The sequence below is a fragment of the Hoplias malabaricus genome, chromosome 8, assembly GCF_029633855.1.
Source record: "Hoplias malabaricus isolate fHopMal1 chromosome 8, fHopMal1.hap1, whole genome shotgun sequence".
NCBI classification, from domain to species: domain Eukaryota; kingdom Metazoa; phylum Chordata; class Actinopteri; order Characiformes; family Erythrinidae; genus Hoplias; species Hoplias malabaricus.
In genome coordinates this window covers 17,347,923-17,370,723 of record NC_089807.1, presented here as the reverse complement: position 1 = coordinate 17,370,723, position 22,801 = coordinate 17,347,923, and the positions used below count along the sequence as shown (strand labels likewise).

General features: G+C 38.8%; 1 protein-coding gene across 2 annotated transcripts in view; it reads left to right on the top strand.

Moving 5' to 3' along the window:
* marchf8 (membrane-associated ring finger (C3HC4) 8) overlaps positions 1-22,801 on the top strand; it is a 109,676-nt gene that overhangs the window by 78,519 nt on the left and 8,356 nt on the right. The window contains exons 3-6 of one of the 2 annotated variants that reach the window (XM_066678907.1): positions 6,086-6,136; positions 13,431-13,510; positions 13,900-14,664; positions 20,542-20,722. In XM_066678907.1, the coding sequence (XP_066535004.1) occupies positions 6,086-6,136; positions 13,431-13,510; positions 13,900-14,664; positions 20,542-20,722 (1,077 nt within the window). The remainder of the gene's footprint in view (positions 1-6,085; positions 6,137-13,430; positions 13,511-13,899; positions 14,665-20,541; positions 20,723-22,801) is intronic. The other variant, XM_066678908.1, reaches the window with a different exon arrangement.

Here is a 22,801-nt window from a genome sequence, read left to right as displayed (position 1 = left end):
TCTTTCTTTTTTTTTTGTCTATCAATATAAGACACTTAAGGTGTGTCCACACTTGGCACAGTTTGTTGAGAATGATGCCATTCTAATACTAGTGTTCACTATAGGGCCTGGTAAGCATGATGACCTCAATCCACTTCCAGATAAACTCTCAAAATAAGAATACAAAACTGGCCAAAGGCATATATGATCTGAGCACTGAAATAATTGTCTATAATTGTATTGTGTGGTAAAAATTTCACTCAAGATGCACATGCATTGTATTATGTTGTGTGTTGTTGTATAAATCATTGTGGCGTATGGCTTTTTGTAGCTCCAGAATTTTACTAGAGAGGTCAAAACCAATCTTGCAAACAGGTACAGCATTATTTAAAGATACTCCAATATCACCAATATATCTGTCTTTGGTTCATGTGAATTTGTGTACGTGTTTTGGTTCAAAGACTGATATCTTCATCATGGAGGCTAAGCAAAGCAGAACTAAAATGCACTGTTTCTCTTTTCTCTGTTTCTAAACCAAGGGAACTAAACACACACTCTGTTTGGCTTAGGGTTCACAGCTTTCTTTTTTATCGTTTCCACCTACTATCATTGCTGACAAAATGGGGTGAGACTTGTACTGCTCTCAGTCTACATTATTTTAAATATGATTCTTTAAAACCTCCAGAATGTCAGCTGTCGTGTCTCGTCTGTTTGCAGCATGCTGGAGACATGGAGAGGCTTTAATTTGGGCAGGAGGAGCATTTGTGCATAGCGTGGCACTCTCATCTCTCTCCTTTACTCTCCTCTCTCCACTCTCTTCTGCTCTTCTCTAATCATACCTCTCCCATTATTCTCGAGGACTGCCCATGCATTTGCTGCCTCATTATATTGGCAGTGCACTCATGGCAACCTTGGAGCTCTGCTCGTTATTCTATTTCTGCCCGCTCACAGATCAAGCCATATCAGCAGAGGCTGGGGCCTATTAGCCTTCTCTGTATTGCCCTCCAGTTTGGAGCAGAGGGACGCAGCAATTGGTGGACCTCCATATTAATGCTTAACATTGGTCATGCTGTCATATATGTTACGCCATATATGACATGTTATTGTAATGCCTTTTGAAGCTCTTAATATCCCCCAAAAATCATTTTGCAGTGGAGCGCTTACAATAAAAAAAAGAAAAAAGAAAAAAAAGGTGTTGTAATGCAGTCTGCCTATGACAATGTCCATAAGGTACACTTTTCTTCTGTTATTTCATCCACACTTATCACTTGAGTGGTTTCATGCTCTCACGTATTACTAAATCCATGCTGAAATATACTGCACAAAAATTTAAACCTGGACTAAAGTCCATAATGTTGTCAAACAGTTCTTTAGAATTGTATAATCATTTGCTTCCCAACACCAAAAAACAGCACAAGGTTTAATAATCTCCCTCCATCTTCATTATCTCGATTAGATTGTCTGCTGCAATAGTGCTTTATAGCTTTTTTTTTCCACCTATGAGATCCAGGAAAATATCTGGAGAATCAGCCCTTTCACACATGTAGAGGACAGCCAGAGAGTTCCCATGTCAGATGCATTCTCACAACTGGAAATATTCAGCCTGGTATGGGCATGGGTTGGTGCCTTTGTGGCACATTCAGCAGGCACGACAGGAATCCCCCGTGAATTCTCTGGAAAATGACCTGCTCTTTTCACAAGCTCACTCTGACGTTACCTGGGCTTTGTACCAAGGGGCTGGCTGGCTGAATTCCGGGTAATATCTGTTACAGCTGTTATGGACATGTGCGCTGATACCTAAAGCTCTGCTGGGTAATATCCAGAAAAGTTCTTGGTTATTATGCATGTTTTAAAGGGACTTCTGTCATTTGAATTACAGGGCCAAGATTTATGTTGGCTAGGCACATGTAAAGCTGTCCATGAGTATAACTCCATAACCAAGAGACTGTTCTTGTAATTTCAATATTAAACTTTAGGGAGAAACATTTTCTAAAATGTAGGGCCTTTTTGTGTTCAACAGTAGTTTTATATTCAGATGCTGAGATGACAACCAACTCCAACCAAATGGCAGTAGCACCAGTGGAGAAGCTGTCTTAAAGTTTCTTCTTTTTGGCACACGATCAGCTGCTTTGAAGGTCAGATAAAAAGAAAAGCTTCATGGAAACAGGTTGCTGTGAATGCACTGAGATGTGCTGTTCTGACAGGCTGGTACAGACACTCTGGCCTCTTCTTATCTCACTGCTGGAGTCCTCAGCTCTCCCCAATGGGGCCTGAAAGCAACCCACTCTCTGTATCTGCACCCAGGCTGATACAGACCTTATAAGATCCCTCTCCCGCTCTCTCACTCTCTCTCTCTCTCTCTCTCTCTCTCTCTCTCTCTCTCTCACTCATGCACACACAGGTGGGTTCAAACACCATGTCGAAAGAAATGAGAGAAAGAAATTCAAAAAAGCAATTATTCTCTTTTCTGATATCACAAAAATATAAAAAATAAAAAGTCTACACTAAATACCATGAGCTGCAAATGGCAGATTCTCACTCGGCTGCTTTTGCAGTATCTGAAGCCATTATTTCAAAAGGCAGCCATTCCTCAGGAGCGTTTTCTCCCCTGCATCATTAATTCATCTATCCCCGTTTGAGCCTTCGCTCTGGGGAGAATGCAGTAGAGCTTAATCACCTCAATTTAGCCAGCCACTTTTTCAAGCCTGCTGCAAGTTTCTTTCGTCTGCAGCTTGTACCATTGCACAGATGACCAGAAGACTTGTGTTAAGGCCATGAGAGCTTGTAAACACACCCGCAGCAGAAGGGTGTGTAAGAGGTAGTGAAATATTTGATTAGGAAAGAACAAATGGTGTGATGATGCATCATTGTAGAGACAGAAAGACAATAGGCAGTTATAAATGCTTGATCTTTCTCTTGTTTATTTTTACTCTTCATTCTGCCTTTATCTTCATCTCTTTGTCTTTCTTCTTTTTCTCTCATTATGTCTTAAACTCTCTTGGTCTAGGATTAGGACTCTGTTTCTCTTTCTTGCTCTCTTTCTCTCTATCTCTATATCTTCACTTGTGGTTGGAAAAGAGAGTGTGCAGTGAGAGTTATAGAACATTGCTATGGGTGTTTTGTGTGTGTTTAGGGGGGTGTATGTGGATCTTTTGGGTCTTGTGTGGCTGAAATCTTCCTTTTTTCCACACAGAGACCAGCAGGGATTTAACACACAGTCCTCCATCACTGCCATCACCATGGTAACGTGTAAGGGCAGGAGCTGTGAGTAAGGCAATGGAGTAATTAAAGATAAAGAACATGTCCTTCTGTTGCTGCGCTGCACCAGAATACACATACTTTCTCGTTCTGAACAACCACTGCTCAGACCCCTGCAGTTCGTTTCAGTTTCAAGAACGTTTCAGTACAAGTGCTCTCATACACCCTTATTTCATTTGCACTGTAACCAACAGTCTACAGGGCTTTTTTTTTTTTTTTTTTTTTTTTTGTGGTGAAGATTTGCTCATATGACTTTAGTGTGTGTTTCCAATAGAGTTGTTTTTGATTCACTGGTCACACAGGGCCTCGTGAACAACATTGTGGGGTAGAATCTGTGAGCTTGACACAAGTCTTCTTGTTTGTTAAGGTTTGCGGGTCAGAATCTTAATCCCTGTTAATGACCCTGGACTGTAATTTTGCCTACAGTGCTGCAAAACTATACATAACACACATAGCATCCAACTCCATCCTGCATTATGCAAAGGATATCAATTAATATGTCAGTTCACAGTGATAATTAAGAAAATGAGGATGATACTTAACATTTACCATTATTAACCTCTATTTATGTATGATTTATTGTGGCCAATAATGTATATGGTTTATTATTTCCTCATATATTTCCTGAAATAATATAATCATAAACCCACAGAAAAGGTTGTAATATAAAATACAACTTAGACCACCAGTATACAAAAATGCAAATGTTGTTGTTATATTTATTTACTTATTTATGTATTCATTCAACGGTAAGCATGTTCTTATGAAGCCAAAAATATGTATTTAGAATTTTGTGTCTGTGTCTGATATGTGCAGCCGTATCCTTGTTTATCCTTGAGTTTGAAAGATGTTAGCAGGCCACATAGCCACATTTAGGACAGTACAGAGCCGAAGATGGATTTTCTCTTGTTTCTTTGTGGCAGAGAGAACAGTGGTTGAACTTTGCCTCTTTAAGATAAATGGCAAGATGAAAAAAGAGCAAAGCACATTTATTTAGCACATTTCATACACAATAGCAATTCAAAGTGCTTTACAGGAGCAGTAATGGGCAAGTACAGAAATATAAAAACAGTAAATTTGATCAAGTAGAATTGTAGAAGATAATAAAAGACAGGAAATTCCACTGTTTTACATGCTTATGCATGCTCAGAGTCTCATAAGTCAGGAAAAATAAATGAATCTCTTCCAGCAAAGTGGCTATGAATAAGGATCACCTCCAGCAAAAGAGATTATGAATACAACAGAGGTAAACGGGGGATCCTTGCATCTTTATGGCATGTGATATAAGAATGCAGATCCTTATGTTTTTTTGAAACATAGCAATTTGATAAAACAGGGTAAAACTGACTGTCTAAACTTCCACAATATACCTCAGAACTCAGTTAGGTGCAATTACTGAGATAATAGCACATATCCTTCTGTTCTATCTTTGTTCATTTACATAACTATTCTGGAAGTGTGTTCTACAAGCTTTTGTGTTAGACTGACCTGTATGTCAGCTGTAAATCACCACACAGCATTTGTCCCAGCAGTTTACTAATTGCAAAAGGCTGTAATTATCACATTTGATGTAATAGTACACCTGGTGGAGCAAAATCAAGCATTCAGACTGGACCACTCTGAAAATGAGCACTCCAGTCAGTTTTAATTGCATTTGCTGTGGGTGTGCAAACCAATCTCAGTTGGTCCAGAGCTCCATCTCAGGGTGTAGCAATTATTTTGTATTGTTTATTTATTATTATATTTATAATTACTCTGTTATGCTTATCTATGTATTTTGTCCCTTTGCAGTTTTATATAGTAGCACACATTAGCCACAGTGACAGGAAAAGTGTATCTTATAATATTCAACGTGCACACCTAGCAAAGTAGCTCTAGTTAGATAATCTGCCAATATATGCTTTCACACTGTGTGCATTCAGTGTATCTAGATAAGTGAGTTTCCGATGCAGTGCAATCCTTGTGGCAACAAATGTTTGATTGTGCATGCATGACCTGTTTAATCTCACAATTTCCAATGCCAAGTGTTGGCTAGATGGGCAGTAAAACATGAAGAAGTCTATGTATACTGTTATTCAATTTTTTTTAATTGGCACATGATTAGTACATACTTTCCTATTTCAAATATCAGACATCCAACATTTTGTGTTCACCAGTTTTTATTTTGCTTAATGTATTCATTTAAAATGTTTATTAAAGCCTCCCTTTCTCCAGACATTGTTGCACTAAGCTTGGAGTCTAGGCTTACATACATTTGATTGATAACTCTCTCTTATAACTGAAATCTGGCAACAGGAGCAAAAATGGAACATGCTCAGCTGAAAAGGTTATCATTCTCTGCGTACTCCTCTGTGGCACTGAGGCAAGGCAAGAGGAATATGCCTAAGGCTCTAGAGGTTTTATAGCTGGCTGCTGTTAGATGCTCTGCCCTGACAACAATGTTTGTGCTTGCATTTCCTGGCTAGTTGAAAGAGTTTTTATATTCTCTAGGGTGGAATCAAGCAGTTGGCAAACATCGATGACTCAAGCAATATGACCATTTTAAAGGAAGTCATTTCATCACTGTACATTATAATCATCTGCAGTTTATAGTTTCTGTGTGAAAGTATGTTTTTGTCAGTGCACACTCATCTAATTCCTCCAAGATGACAGTGTAGTGTTTAAAATTCTAGATGGCATTGAACATGCCATGAAATGAATGCCTCCGAGTCCTCGTAAAAATGGGTATGTTATTAAAACACTTTCAGCTGGAGGTTGCCATTTCTCATAAAGCTTGTGTACATGAAAGTTTTTCCTTCTGAATCATTTCTGTGGTAACATGCCATCTTTCCTTTCTTCCTCTTTATAGAATGAGAAGCCATTGGGTCATTCTGCAAGCAGGTCCAGCAACATTTCAAAGGTATGGAAATCTGCTTCCCTCTGCCACTCCTACGCAATGTTTGTTTATTTGTTTGCTTGTGTGTGTATGTATGTGTGTCAGAGAGGGAGAGAGAGAGAGAACAGCTGAGCTATCCAGGGGTCTGCACCTGCAATTCACCAACTAGTGTTCATCCTTGGCTGTGAGGATTGCTGAGACACTTCAGACAGTGTTTCTTAGCTACGAGTGGCTCAGAAAATTGATAGGCAGAACATTACTTTGTGAAATTCAGAGGCAAATAAGAAGAAAGCTGTAAACCTCTCACATGTCTATGCAGACTTTTCATTCATTGAGGTTTTTCTTATTAGACATTTGATTCATAATCATGGACAATATTAAATTCACTAGATGTGTGGTGTCATGAAAACAAATGCATTCACTCTTTTACACTGAAGCCATAAAAAGTGTGTTTCATTTTGGACTACTTTTGAAAATGATATACGTGAAGTGCCGCTAATCATTTACATGTTTTACAACTACCGTGATATGAATACCTATATTTTTCTCTATTCACCAAATTCAGCTGGTGCTCTCTATATGTGCAGTGTATGTATGTTAAGGGATTGAGGTTTAAAAAAAAACTCAAGTTTTTCCTAAAGTTAGATTACAGCCAGTTGTGTTATTGTAAGTTGCTTCTGGTTACTCTTCACAAACGCAAAAAACTCTAGAATTTGTGTCGAGCTGAGAAATTGTCCTCATACATTTCATTCACCCTGTCCAAGCGGCCACTCAGCCAAATGGTCACTGTTTTCAGTATTTACAGGCACCACAGGACAGATGGGCGTCCATTCTGGTCGAGCCGTGAGCAGCAAGTTCATGCTGGGATCATGCCTGGCAGCCACTTTCACTCTGGCATGGATCTCTTCCTCTTAGTGCAGATTTAGTGCACTTCTGCACAGCAATGAGCCTCTTAGCAGATAAAGCCTTTACATGTGCTAATAGATGTCAGGGTCACCTGCTTGGTGTAATGCGTGCCTGGCTTTAGGACTCTACTCTTCACTGACAGTAGGGCTACAGCCAGTGGTTATTTCTATATCTGATTAACCTATCGACTGTTATTCAATTAATCCACTTGTGAAGGGCCACTGTGGTTTCTTTGCCTTTGCTGCAGCTATAAATCGAAGGTCCATCTGTGTGGGAACATAATTCTTCTCTAATGGGCTTGACCAGTTTATCTGTGCATATGTTTGAATTTCTTATCGACTTTGTATTTCTATATAATAAACAGACACAGATAACGCAGTGTACATGCAAAATACGTATGGTGTATTATACATATGCTAGTAGCTTATGCCCTTTTACACAGAAGCTGTGTAACATCCCTTTTATGTGGCTGATCTTTTCACAGTTAGCCAAACTCCTTTTCTTCATTTAGCTTTGGAACAGTGTGGTGTGCATTATTTGACTGTTTACATGCACTCAGCATAAGGCCTTTGCAGCCATCCCTCAGGGAAGCAGGACCTTATCATTCTGCAGGCAATTTATCAGCAGCCACAGAAATAACAGAAAGATGTCCAATTATATTTTATATAATGCATTTACTCCAGCATTAACAACAGCATCCAACCAGGAGACAGACACATACATATACACAATTGGTCTCATGTGCACAATGAATGGACCAAATTTCAAAAAGCCTGATGGAGATCTATTGAGTATTCCTGACAAGGCAAGCATCTCACTCTCTATTTTCCCCCTCCTATCATTTCATGCACAGTTTACAATGTCTCTCCTTTGCCTGCAATTGGTACCTGTCAGTCTAGCAATTGCTCCAAGTCTCGGTTTCTTCTAAAATGACTGTTCTGAGAGCCAGGTCGTTTTTCTGTGTGCTGGGTCTAAACATACTGTCTTTATTCTGCATTTCCCATGTGTTCATTTATATTTTATAGTGTGTCATAGACGTTCACTTCACTGGACCAGTAACAACAAATTGTTAGTTCTGTCTCTCTTCATTCACCTTTTCTCTCACATTCTGGTGAATGAAAGCCATCTTCTCCAAAACACCATCTGTATGCACTACTTTTAATTCTTCTGTTAACATATGCATCGCAAATTGAGCAGATGATCAACATGGTTTGTATTTAGCTCAATATGCCCAAATAATTAGTCAGTAGATTTAATGGGCCTCTCCAAAATCGTTGAATATCAATGTAGCTGCTTAGAGGCACCTCATTTTCATATATTGCTTTTAATAATAAAAGTAAGCCCCTAGAATGATATTCCTGTATTTAAGGATTTAATCCTCTGTTCTTGTGAGCTGCCTCTTCACTGCTCATAAAGTAAACACTTTTGTTCTAGTGCTTTGCAGGGTCAAGAGGGAAATGCAGAACGAGAAGTTTGCTGACTTAGATGCATAAAGTTGGTACTTATGTGTCAGCATGAAATCCATAGCATATGCATGTTAGCTTTAGAATACCAGCTAAAAAATTCTACACATGGCAGCACTGTGTTGCAACAGGTAGCCTCTGAGACACAGCTCCCAGGTTCTGGGGTTGTGTGTTCCAACCCTAATTCGGGTCACGGTCTGTGAGGGGTTTGGTGTGTCCTACTAGAGTTTGCATGGGTTTCCTCTGCATGCTCTGGTTTCCTACCACAGTCCAAAAAGGTGTTGATAGTGTAGATTAGCTATTCAAAGTGTCAAGGTATAAGTGTGTGAGTATGTGAAGCCCTGTAATGGACTGGTGCCATATTTGAGTGTGTTCTTGCCTTGCATCCAATGATTCCATGTACGCCCTGGACCCACAGCTACTTTAAACAGGATGAAGCTGTTAAAGAATATGAATGAATTAATAATTATGCAGTGATCATAGAGTTTTTTTTGGCCATCTCATATGTTGTATATAATAGAAAAGAATCTGTTTATATAAAAGATGCCTCTGTACAATTATGTTACGTCCTTAAGAGGGAGATCTTCTTTTTAGATATCATTAACCTTCCTGTGAGAGAAGCCAATTTTCAGAAAATACTGAGAAGCGGGAATAAGACTGAATGGAGAGGGAATAGAGTGTCTAAATGAGCAGTTTAGTTTGTCTGCAGGCCATGTGAAATGTTAAGTGCCTGGCAGGAGGCATGGGAATGACTCCAGAAAGAAGTATAACCAGGGATAAACACGGTTGTATTTGTGTTGCTGGGGCCTGCTGACAGAACCTTCTCCTGTATTGGAGCTTAGAATCCTCGCTATTCTCTGCTCTCTCCTTGTCTGGGTCCAACTTAGGTCATGCTAATGATGGAACCCATGCAGGTTTGTGGAGTGAATAATCTCACTCCAGACTGTTAGGCAGTCACTGTGCTGTGTATGAAGTGGAGTTTCTCTGAATACTAACCAAACACTATTTTAGGGAAAGGATGGAATGAACATCCTATCATTACATCAGCGACCAAAATGATCCCAGTTTTCACAGCCCAGACTGTTCAGTTAGGCACAGTGCAAGGGCAGCTAATTAGCTCAGTTGTATTTTCATAATTCAGTCTTAAGTAGGTTTTAACAAACGCAGCCTGTTTAATCCAACAGTATGAAGATATTTTGGCAAATGAATATGTCAAATGGAACTATGTTTTAGTACAGGAACATCATTAACGAAATATCATGTGGATATCAATTGGACCTCGACAGGAACTGTAAAATAGAAACAAAATTTTGTATATGAGTCCTTTAGAGCCCTTCTCACAGAGTCTGATACCTAGTATTTCGTTAAAGGCAATGTCTGTCCTAATCATACACTGCGCTTATTATAGTCCCAGCACATAGTAACATAGTAATTTTTAAAAATATATTTGTTAGATGTCATGAAGTGTGAGCAGCAGAGTGATATTCTGAAGTCTTCTTTTGTCCACCAGATATTAGTGTGCATTTAAGATCTCAGAAAAGGCGTGTTCATTAGCTGATTAGTGTGTTCAAGAAAAACCAGCACGACACTGCTACAATAAGAAACTCAGTTGTAGTGAATACTGCCTTTCAAAACACTAATCAAGGAGGTTTATGCATCATGCAATGAAAATGACAAGAACTGCACTAAGATTGCTTTGGTATGAGGCAGCAACATAAAGTTGCACACACTCAGCAAAGTTTACTGACCTAGCAGGATTTAGGCAGTGCTGACTTGTTCTCTCCCACTGTGCTTTCTAACCCCTTTTTCCTCTTCTTTTCTCCACTTTCATTTCACTTTTACTGTGCATTTGTGTCTCTTCCCTCTTTCATGTGTTAGCAGCAATGAAACTCTTGTCCTTATCAGCAGATCAAATTATTTTGGTAATTCCCCTGGATCAGGCTCAGCTTGGATTGTACAGTTTTGGTACAGAATGCAACAGGTAGATCAAGGCCCATCAAAGTTCTTGCTGGATTTTTATTTAGGACCCTTTGCAGAACTCTACAGCTTGTCCTTGTTTTCATGTAGAACTGTATGGAGGGTTTGTATAAGGAACTGTGAAAGAATGGTTGAACCTGAAACTAGCATTTCTGTAAACAAGTCTGTACTTTGCTGCTTCTGATGTACTGTGTACTATCATCAAAATGAATAGTTATCTGCCATCTTGTCTTTATTGTTGTGGTTTAGTTTAATAATTTTTACAAGAATATGAGGAATGTCATATTGCAATTCAACTTGAAAAATTTTACCTCTTGCAGAACCTCAAGGACATTCGTTTATTCATCTATTCATTTATTTCTATTCACACTATTTAATTAACTAATATTATTTACTTTCACTAATTACACAGATAATTATCTGAGTATCTGGTAAATATCTGGCTAATAATGCGATCAAAATTTACGATGACATTGCCACAGATTATCCATGCTATAGATATATTTTAAAATATTGTTAATGGCTTGGCTTTGTTGCTTTTCATCCTGAACATACTATAAAACTGAAGAGATAAAAGTAGGAATTACAATGTAAATATTTGTATTCAGAATCCCGTGTTGCCATCAACAACCTTTTCAGAGCCTTTTTTGGAGACGTTGATTTGTATTATGTGTTTTATTTGCAGTTTTGTGGCCTAGTTTGAAGTGATTGCTGTAGTATATGGATGATGTAATGACTTGATTATGATTATTGAGGACTGGAGTGCACAACATGTGAACCTCTCTCTCTCTCTCTCTCTCTCTGTATTTTTTGTGTTGTATTTCTTCATAGATCTTTCTAGTGCCCGACAGAGAAAGAAATTGGATTTGCCCCATAGCGTGTATTTAGGGACACTGCTCATCACAGGGCTGCTTTTAGACTTTTCTCTTTGTGTTTCTGTTGAGCCCTTGCTGGCATCAACAAAAGCTTTACCCAGAGTCTCATTAATGGCCAATTCAGGCACAGTCACTACAAGGTGTTTGTAGTGTGTGTGTGTTTGTGTGTGTTGAGTTCTGCTAAATGTCAGAGCCTGTGTCAGGTTTGAACACACATACAGTGCTATTACCTCCCTGGGATAGATGGAACTGCAGGAAGCCAGGGTGACTCAGTGTAAATTATGCACTTAGTCAACAGACAGACAGACAGACAGACAGACAGACACACACACACGAATTCAGATGTCCTCAGCTCCTCCACACACAAGCACACCTCCTATTCTCTTTCACAAACAGCAGGTTGTAAAGGCAGGCCAGTGTTCGACAGTAATGTGTGATTAATAGAACATGACAGTCATGCATCTCCTCTGAATCGCAGACAGCCAGAATGATTCAGACAAGCAGTGGTAATTTTTATTTCTGAGAACAGCAAGTGATAAGCAATTTCATCCTATTCCAGTATGATGTGTTTGGTTAGCATTTTGGTTTGTATTTCCAGTGTTTGTTGCTGTTGTAAATGTTGTCAGTTAAAATGGCTTCAACTCATTTCTCTTTCCCAATGTATCCTGAAGACTTGTGCATGAATTTAATACAAATTCAAATGCATAACATTGCTGGACACATTTGTGCTTCCATTGTAAGGATTAAGAGTAGCGAATCTAGGGCTGAATGATTGAGGGAAAATATAAAATGTTTATGACAGTTATTGCAATAAAAATGAAATTATTTTCATACCTAAATTAACCTGCAAGACTCTCTGATGTCTTTCTGATGGCAAATAAGTTTTTACTTTTAAAAATGACCATTTCAAATGGCAGTTTTAATATAAAACTGGCTTTGTTTCAGTCCTAGACAAGATTATGTTGGAAGCTTGCAGGATGTTTGTCCTCATTTTTTTCAAATCAGAATTGCAGAATTGGGTCATATTTTTCATGTCTTACCACAACCCAGGAAACAAACCACCATTTCCAACCTATATAGTCTTTATTATTTCCAGTATTTACCTGTAATGACCAGCAGTGCGAAATTTGCCTGACGCCCGTTGGCCAAATCCCTACTTATGTTGCTAACATTGGTAATTCCCTGCTGAACGTAACTTTACCTCTGTAATCTGACATTTTTCACTGGTTCAAAGCCCAGCTTCTGGCAGAGAAAAAGCCCCTGCTGTTGGTTGTTTACAATGTTGTGACTAGACCACTGTCAATCACTCACTCACGTGATCTAAAATGCCCAGGCAGTTCTGAACAGACAGCAGGGTTGAAGTATTCCTAGCATTGAAGTGTTTCTGTTAAGGTTAATTTTATATATCTTTTTATATATATAAATATTACTTTGATTAACAGTCAAGTCACTGTGGTTCTGTGATTGTTTTGAGGTGTTTGAAGATTTGAGAGTTGAGAGTATTTGAGTCTGTTGTTCTGTGTATGGGAAACAATCTTCCATTTGCTTTTGAAGTGCTTATCTTAGCTTAAAGCCGTTTCAGTTCCTGTCTTTTCTTTGCTTTAATTGGCTTACTAGGAAGACTCAGAATAGCATTTGTATTTTTTTTTTTGTTATCAAAAACAGCTGTGTGTGTATGTGTATGGATGGGGATGTGTAAGTCCACGCCTTTTGCATGAAGGGCAGCTGTGGAAGCTCAATCCTCTATCGATTGCTGTGAGGCTTTGGGCTATAAGTTCTCTCTTTGTTACACACTGAATCGATAGGTAATTAGTTTCAAACATAAGTTCTGAAATATAATATGGCCTATGCTATATATCTGTATATCATAAGAACCCCAATCCTAAATATTAACTTTATTAGGTAGTGCATTGCGTGTTGGACGTTTTTGACATTTGCTTAGTTTAGGGGACATTATGAAACTTTCACTTTCTTAAAACATAGTACAGTTCAAGTGAGTTCTATTGCAGCTGCAGTTTCAAGTCTGACATCTCGCTTCTGGTTTAAAGTCTCAGGTGTGAACATTTTTTTTCTTTTTTCTTTCTTTTTTCTCTATAGGCAGGGAGTCCGACTTCTGTGAATGCTCCTTGCAGCTTCTCCCGGACTTCAGTCACACCTTCAAACCAGGACATCTGCAGGTAGGGCATCATGAACTGTGTGTTCTTTCGTGTGCTGCAGTGTGCTTGGCCATGTCCTCAAAGCAGGCCATTACTGGCACTGCACATGAGGAATATAATTCTAGGCAAAGGGAGAGAGGTTGAGGCTTTTATTAAAAATAGAACTGGTAGTATGAGTCATGTCAGTATTGTGAATACTTTTTACAATGAGCTAGCATCTCCTGCCTCTTTTTTTTCTACTGTCTTTTATCCCATTTTTCAGTTCACACCTCTCTTGTTTTTTTTCCAGTTCACTCTGTTCTTTCACTGTCTAATGCATGTTGCATGTCTCTGTTTCATTGTTCTCTGCCCGTCTCTCTTCCCTGCCACTATCCTCTCTTTCTGCACCATCTCTTTTCTCTTGAGCGCAGTACTAATGGTGGTCCTCGTGCTCAGCCAGCACAGACTGCTGTGGTTCTGTTGAACTCTGATGGCAATAGCTCGGTGTCCCAGAGCATCACCATGACGACCCTGTGTCTGGACTCCCCCGCCAAAGCCAAAAATAAGACAGCTTTTGGAGCAGAGTGGCTCTCGCTTCTGAAGCCTTCGGTCAGCCTCAGGGCAGACAGCAGTACTCTAAAGTTCTCCAAGTCCTTGAATGACGTTGGCCAGAAGATGGACAGCCTTTGCAGCGGCCTGCACTTCATTGACCACACATGCTCAGAGGGAGAACTGGGTGCAGATACAGAACCTAAAACACTCAACGGAAAACCGTCCCATCTGCCTTCTCCTCAATTACCCTCCCAGCCTTTATCCTTCTCCAGCACCTGCGCCTACGGAAGCAGCCTTGGGCCAGAACATTGTTCTCAAACCTCTGAAATTCAGAAGGGCTCCAGCCTGCTGCGCTTCCTCTTTCCCTTCCCTCGCTCACAAACAGCGGGCAGTTTGCAGCCTGGGGAGCTGACCAGCTATGTCACCAAATCCTCCAGCGCACTTCTGGAGACCTGTGGTGAGGAAATGGGCGACGACGAGGTGTTTGAGGACGACCCTTCAAACTGGAGGCCTTCAAATGCTGAGGAGCGACGTGCTCCCCTATGCTCTCTGGAGGCGGACAGTGACCTGGACCAATGCTCCTCACCACTGTCTGAAAAAGCTGGGCCCCTCTCACCATTCTCTCTCTCTGGGGACTGCTGCAGGTTGGTGGGGCTCACTCTCTCGCTTAGCCCCCAGTAACCCAAGTGCCTTGACCCTGTAGCAGAGGTGCTCCATCTGTTCAGCCCCATTGTCCTTAGACCTGCTTTTTCAAACCATTTGGGTCCTTTAAAACACCTTTTTTTCCACCAGCCTTGCTAAATCCCCCATGTTGTTGAAGTGCTGTGGTGTTGACGTTTTCTTTTTCTTGACTCGTTGATTTTAAACACATTCATTTGTTTTCCATTTATCCCAAATTTAGTTGATGAGCCAAAAAAATCATGTTCAAGTAGTTCTTGTACTGGAGGTACGAGGCTAATAAGTAATGAAAAGCATACTTACCAACAATATGCTAACCACATGCATTTCTTCAAACTATGTTCAGATGTTAAAAAACAAATCCTATATTCACGATTTAAGGTGGCAGTTATTTTATTTTAACTATAGGATGCACTTGTGTCCACTTTTGTAAATAAGTGTGCCATTCACAATCGAAAACAATATAATCATGTGAATTGGCTTGTCAGCAAAACTCTCACTGCTGATTGATTATACTGCGGCTAAACTTGGGCTATTGGGAGATTTTGGGATACTTGGGAAATTTAGATTTACAGTTACCAGTTACTATACTGTCTTTTATAATGGGACAGACTAACAGTCATGACTGCAATCCCATGTATGCTATACATTTGTACAGTTACATGACGTATAGCTGCGCTTATATGTATTTGCCATGGAGAATCCCTAGTAAGAGCACATCCAAGGGAGAGCTGTCGATAGCAGATTCTGGCTTCAGTAACCTGTGGCAAATCATCAATGTTTGGAAGGCTGCCAAGTTTTGTGAAACAAAATAGAGGAGGAGATCTGATTACAGCAGAAGTCGTAATTCCACAACCCAGAGAGCCAAAAGAAAGCAAGATAACTATATTTCTATCTAAATGGAAGCACTATAGTCTAACTTAATAAGTGATGTAACTGACGTCACTTATTCATGAGCAGGAAACTTTTCCACAGAACTCAGGATGTCATTTTCCTAATTGTCTATTTTAATTTTGTTGATTGCTTTCAGCTCTTCAAATCTATTTTATTTATTTATTTGTGATTTCTATTCTTTTCACATTTTTCCCTAAAAACAAACAAAAAAAAAAGGTCAAATTTTCCATTTGCACCAAGTTAATGGCTCTTTCCATTGTAGAAACACACTTCTGTTGTGCATGAAGACTGTCTGTGTGCATCTTTTCATTTAATGCTCCAGACAGCTTTGTCAGGCACTTCAGTGTTTGATTTGATAGACCATCAATTTGCAGCTGCCATTAGTCCACCATGATGACTACATCTGAAAGGTTATAAAAGAAATGTAATACAATGATTTTATTACATTACTTTGAGTGAAATATATATTTATAAATGTGATGAATATATGTAATCATTATATTCAGAGGTTTACCTTTTGAATACATTCTTTAAGAAAATGTTGGTTAAACACAGCTGAAAGTGCTAATACTGGAATCGACGAGAGGTATAGTCTTTCTTGAAAATGTAAGTAAAGTAATCACAAAGAGGAATGAGAAAAGTTTAGATTTTGTTTGTACATAGAACAAAGGAAACCAATGTATAAAAGGGGCTTACATGGTAATTCTACCTTTTTTCTGATTTAAAAATAAGGCACTAAAACTCAGGTAATCACAGTGGACATGTGCTTCTCTGTGTTCTTTTTTTTGGGGCATTCATCCCAAAATGAGTCACAGTGCTTTTGTTGTGCGATGCTTTATAATACACCTTTTTAAAGGCTAGGTGAGGTTTCTGTTCCTACATGATCTTTCTTCCTCATGCAGTACCTTAGAAAGCCACGTGCTCTGAAAATAGCAGAAGAGGCAAGCTCCCTGAGCCTGGCTGAGCGCTGTGATGGCCAGGGCATGGGATCAGCCTCACGAGCATCAGTCCAGGCCAAAGGGCACCACTTGCATGTGTGTAAAGCTCATGTGCATGTGTCACAAGCATGAATATTTGTGTGTACTTTGATTCTGTCAGAGCTGATGTAGTATGAGTGCAAGTGCTTGTGTAGATTGATTCTAAAAGGGTTGATGTAACATGAGTGCAAGAAAGCATTCATAGATTATGTGTGAGTTTTCATTTATGCAGCTCATGGGTGTTTGTAGAATATTAGTGATTGCTTTAGAGATATGTTTTGCAAGAAGACTTTTCACATAACCCGGTTACGTTGAGAAACAAGTGCTGTGTGAATGTCAGAGACCATTATTTAAGTTAATTCTTTTTCAACAACAGGGGAGCCCTCGGTAGGTAAATATAACTTGAGATGTATCTGTATTAAGTGTATGCAGTCTTTGCTGTTAATACAGCGGACGTATTTTCTGAGATCTGAGATTATTCATAGATGCGTCAGAATGTTTTTCTGTGCTTCTTGCAAGAGTCCAATCCTAGAATTTTATTACATTTTCTGTTTCTCACTAAAATTTAGCGCACATGGATGACAGCTTGTTGTCGTATACAAATTCTTTCAGACCCACTGAGTTGTCTACTCAGTGTAAGGCTACCAAATCATACTCAGTTGTTAGGCGTCAATATGTTTAGTGTTTTTTTTAAACTGTTTATTACAAGTCTTTCTCATTTTTTTCCGAATTCATGTGTATAATATTATATCAGTTTCCTCTGAAATATTCTTTGAATAATGGGTAATTAATATCTGATTAGGCTTGAAATTAAATAAGTACGTGTGGTCTCTGATTTTGCTCAGTGCTGTATAGCACTCTTGAATATAAACCCTCGCATTTGAAAGTGACATTCTCAGCATATAAAAATTTGGCAGCTCATCACTTACACCCCTTCATTCAAGTACTTTGTAGTAATATCAAGTGTGGATATATTTAGCTTGTAGTGGTTTCTGCTTTGTGCATGTTTAATGCTCTCTAGAAGTGGCCTGGAATGTAGGATGTAAAACGGGTGTCCAATTAAGCTACTGTGCTTTTCGTTGACAGGAAAGCAAGAGGTCACAGAGTTAAGAGTGAAGCATAGGACCAGTTACCTGAGTTAGGAAGAAGGATAAAGGAAAAAAGGGAATGTCTTATATGTGCTAATTGGATTGAGTCGCTCTAATCTCTGAGAATCTGGGAGTGTGTGATGGGCTTAAGATGTTCTGACTGAAAAAAGACTGTGTGGAGGGGGTTCTGATGTGGTATTGTCTTTGTGCCAGTGCTAGTACAGCTACATTTAGCATAACGCTTTTAAAAATAGATCTGATCATTAATTATTGACTCTGTGTGTCTGTGATAAAGCTGGACTTTGACGGGTTTGTAAATCACGGTAAAAATGAATGTTTTTTAGATTTAATTTATTTTTCTTGCTGTTCATTTGTCATGCTACCTGGCCCTGTCATTCCATATATTCATTTGAATTTAGTTGCTTAGTCACGGTGTGTTTCTCGCCTAGAAGCAGGTACGAGAAAGCATTTGTCACTTTGTTGTTTATCAGATTACATTCATTTATTGTATTCCTGATCTCACAGAGACTTGACCATTAACACATCAGAAACAATAGAGTCAAGTGGATTTCAGATTCTAATATGCATCGAGCGTTGAGGTCCTTATGCTTCCACAGGGTTCATCAAAGAGGTCTTGTGAAGTCTGCAGACTCATCAGCGCCCTGAATTGGGTAGAGGAATGAATTGTCCCCTGCTGTCGGAATACAAATAATATCAGCTGTGACAAGTGCTAAGTGGCCTGTTCCTCCCCATTACTTTCAACTCCGTGTACTTGTTAACTGTGAAACCTCCAGCATCTGTTTAAGAGTGTGTGTACTGAAGGAGAAATAGGTTTTGTTTTCCTTTTTGTTCGTGCTATCTGTTAATCTTGTAAAGGCTTGATCGGATAAGGCCAGTCTGGAAATAATCATTATCCTGCTCATTCACTCTGAAAAGCTGCATCTCAACACAAATACGGAAACAGCCCTCCATCCTCCTTGTTAATACCCCCACGCACTTCCTACTCTCTCAGGAACACATTTCAGGCAAGGGAAGATGGTTGGCAGATGTGTTTCTCTGGCTGAGGACCTTGGTATTCCGTTATAGGTGTGGTTATGTGTTTATTATCTGTGGCTTGGCCTTTTAGTTCATTGCATTCTTTCAATCTGGCCGCAGGACAGACAACTTTTGCAAGCCTATACACAGAAGAATTGCATAAACAGGAACGCCTTAACTACACCCATAGAACATGTGGTTCTTTAGGATTTAGGGTTGTATTAAAGGCATTGGAATGCATTGGAAGTCAAAATACATATTTGGTTGAATTTCTAAGTTAAAATACACATAGTCTACAGCAAATAAATCTACAATTCTTATAAATCTATAAGTCTACATCATTTCCTTTTATTTTTTTCTTCAAAAACAAATAAATGGTTATTAGTACTTGCCCAAAAGTGTCTTCTATGGCATTTTTCCCAAAGGCTGTTTCATTTTTAGGATTGCCATCTTTTTAGTTTACAAAAGCTATGTGTGGGGGAAATTTACATTGCCTATGAATCTCAACATAATATGAAGATATTGTACCAATTAAACACACATTTCTAGAAAACTTTTAGGAACCATTTTTTAGTTAATAAACGAAAGAAAAATTAAAGCAGTGTCCCTATTGGAGCTTTGGTACAATTTGATTTTTTGGTACTATTTGAAGCTCATGAATTTCATGTGATCTGCTTTAAGATTCATATTGAAGGACACGCTCACCTTCACCACACATGCCTACACTTGGTCCATTTGTATTTCAAAAGATCACATCCAACTAGATAGCTTCCAGTTGCAGGTTACAAATCACAAATGTATTGTGTGTGTGAGTGTGGATTATTGTTCGTTATCTCTGTTAACTCTTTAAATAATTTCTCCACTTTCACCAAAGAAAGTTGCTTTTCTTTCTATCAGTGTCCTCCCTCTTGCTAACCTTTTCTTCTCTGAGCAAGTATTCCAATCCCGCATTCAGCAGCAGCTAATGCCTCCTCCTCCTCCCTCACATACTGAAGGCTGCTGTAGCGTGTGATGTAAAGGCATAGGGTGGGGATTCATGCCTATTCCGTTGATCCTTTGGGGAGAAGTGAAAGAGGTGTCATTCCAGAAATCCTACACAGGGAGAGGGATGTTAAATTGGATGTTTGCTACATCTTTCTGAATGCACGATGGACAGTGGGCTTTGATTTAAAGCATGCAGTGGACTCCTGCCCCCATGTGGCAGCTTGTTCACATTTGCTGAGGCTCCATTCTTGGTACCAGTGTATTTAAGGTACCTCCTGATGGCACTATGGCTATGAAATGTGTATGTGAAATGAAATATGGTAGAAGGATACAGAAATGTGCAAAACATTAAAAACTAATTTCAGTCTGACAGGTATGGATCTAGGAATCTTAAAAAAAAATTGGATAAAAAGTCAGATGCATCCATTTTAATGCTACAGTATAAAAAACAGCCAGTTGGCTGCATGTATGAGCTTCCATTTTGTAAGGATGTGTACTTAGGAGACTCAGTGATGCTGTAGATTAAGATTATGCTGAATCTGAATTTGTGAATTTTGCTCATGTGTCATGAAAAATTGTTGTCTGTTTATAATGCATGTTGTTGTTTTATACACCTTACTCTGACACTTTGTACTGTTTCATCAGTGATGTAGATGCACTTTTTTTCTGAATGGGGTTTGTGGGGGTTGAAAAATTGGGGGAAAATGGAAATCTAGAAACATCAACTATCAGATCTGAGAGGGAGGCTTCACATGTTTTTCTGATCAGCGCACTCTTACATCTCAAGTTTAGAGCTTTGCCAGTCTGATGTGTGTTTTCTAGGCTCTGGGGCATGTTTGAGCTTTGTGTGTGTGTCTCTCTGCAGGATCTGTCACTGCGAGGGTGATGATGAGAGTCCGCTGATCACACCATGCCACTGTACGGGCAGTTTGCGCTTTGTACATCAGGCGTGCTTGCAGCAGTGGATCAAAAGCTCTGACACACGCTGCTGTGAGCTCTGCAAGTTTGAGTTCATCATGGAAACTAAACTGAAGCCACTGCGGAAGGTAACAAACACACACACACAAACGCACACGATTAGTCATATTCACCCACATGGCCTTTTAATGTAGTTTTCATTTTCCAGTCATGACAGTCTGGATGTTGGTCAACTTAAAAGAACAATAATCCATTTTCCCTAATAAAACAAAGCATAAACTATGAAATTATGAATATAAAAGTAATGAATATTTCTTTTTACAACATGTTATTCAAGTCCATGAGATAAGGAATCAAGTTGTGGTGTAGTCCCTGAATGAACCCATTTTAGTTCCCAAAAATTGCCCCTTCAAATGAGTGCAGCCATGCTCTCTGGCGATCCAGGCTACTTATACCTATCACTTATATTCTCCATTGATTCTTCTTTGTGTGCTAAGTGAGTGCTCCTCATGCTGCTCTTTTTAACCAATAACATACAATATAGGTGCAATATATAAACATGCAAAGACCTAATAATGATACTCTATACTCGGTAACAACAAACTAACATACCACAACTATGGTGGGGTCACTGCTGGATTGAGGATGATCTACTGCCCACAGAAAATGTAGTATGCATAGCAAAAAATATAGTATGCATTCTGAAAAATGTAGTGTGCATAATTAAAAGGTAGTATGCATACTTGAAAATGTAGTATGTGTAACTAAAAATAAAGTATGCATACTTCAGAATATAGAGTGGATAGTGAAAATGTAGTATGCATGCTTATTATTATTATTATTATTATTATTATAAGTTTTCTAATACCCAAGGTCACTTGTTTACATGTTTACACTTTAAAAATGTAGTATGCGTACTTTAATGTGGACCAAAAGATAATATACAGTCAGTACAAAACCAATACAATAATAATAGTAATAATACCTACTACTATTATTATTATTGTTATAATTGTACTTCATTTGGATAAGGGGGAAAAAACAAATATATACAAAACTGAATTTGGTGAAATGATGATATTGTCAATTTACTGTGTCACCTGTGCATCTCTTTTAAATGTGTTGCACGAGTGTTCAGTTTAAGCCAGTCTCATTCTACCGTTTAGAAAAATATCAACACATGCCTGCATTGTGGTCATATTCTGTTTAAAAAATTAGTTATGGTCATTAGTTATAAACATAAGACATTGTATTAATAAAAAGATGTTAGTAAGCACTGTAATATAGGTTGTTTGGCTAAATTGTGATATTGACTGCCACCTTTTGATGGCAGCTAAACCCATCCTTTCAAACATGGATGTACCACTTTACAGTTCCTTGTATAAAACATCTTCATGATCAGACCTTTCTCAAACAAGTTGTTGTGGAATTTTACTCTTCGCTGTTTGTATCACACCTCACAACCATATGGCGTTCAAAACCGCACCATTCCCAGCATTCCTGGCTGTAATGATGAAATGCTGATGGTATATTAGTGGAGGGCACAAAATGCAATTTCAGGCAGTGCCATTATTAAGCTTTTTCCCCCCACTCGTTCCTCCCTTAATTAAATTTCCCTTGTTGTGTGTTTGATAGAGAGCATCAAATAGTGAGTCTGTGGAAGCCTTGTGTACAGCTGTGGGCTTTCAGCTCAAATGGGCTTCTGTACGTGTCAAGGCCAGGTGCTTCTGAGTTATGCCATAGAACAGTACAAAAGCAATATTAACTGGATATAGCTCACAGTGATTGCATTCTTTTCCACATTATCATGCTGTCTGACTGATGCATTTTCGTGTACTGAGCATTTAATAGGTATCAAAGGCTGTCTGTGTTTTTTGTTTGTTTGTCATATATGCTCTGGTTTTAGTGGTTGTTTTTAACAGATAACAGCAATCATGCTTCAACTGAGCATTCTCCCAGTGGACATTTAAGATGTTTATGGGTCAGTTTTGGATTTATGAGGTGGAGAAAAAATGCCTTAATTATGTTTGTTTGCTGTAGAGGGTGTGTTAGTTTAGAAAATCAGCAAAACATGTTATTATGTGATGTTGGCCTGGGATATCTAGAAATGTTCATGTAAGAGTAGGAATGTACATTTAGTTTAATGTGCAGAGATCCAGAGACCAACATTTCTTTATATAATTCTCAGTCCGTGTGGGCATTAAGTA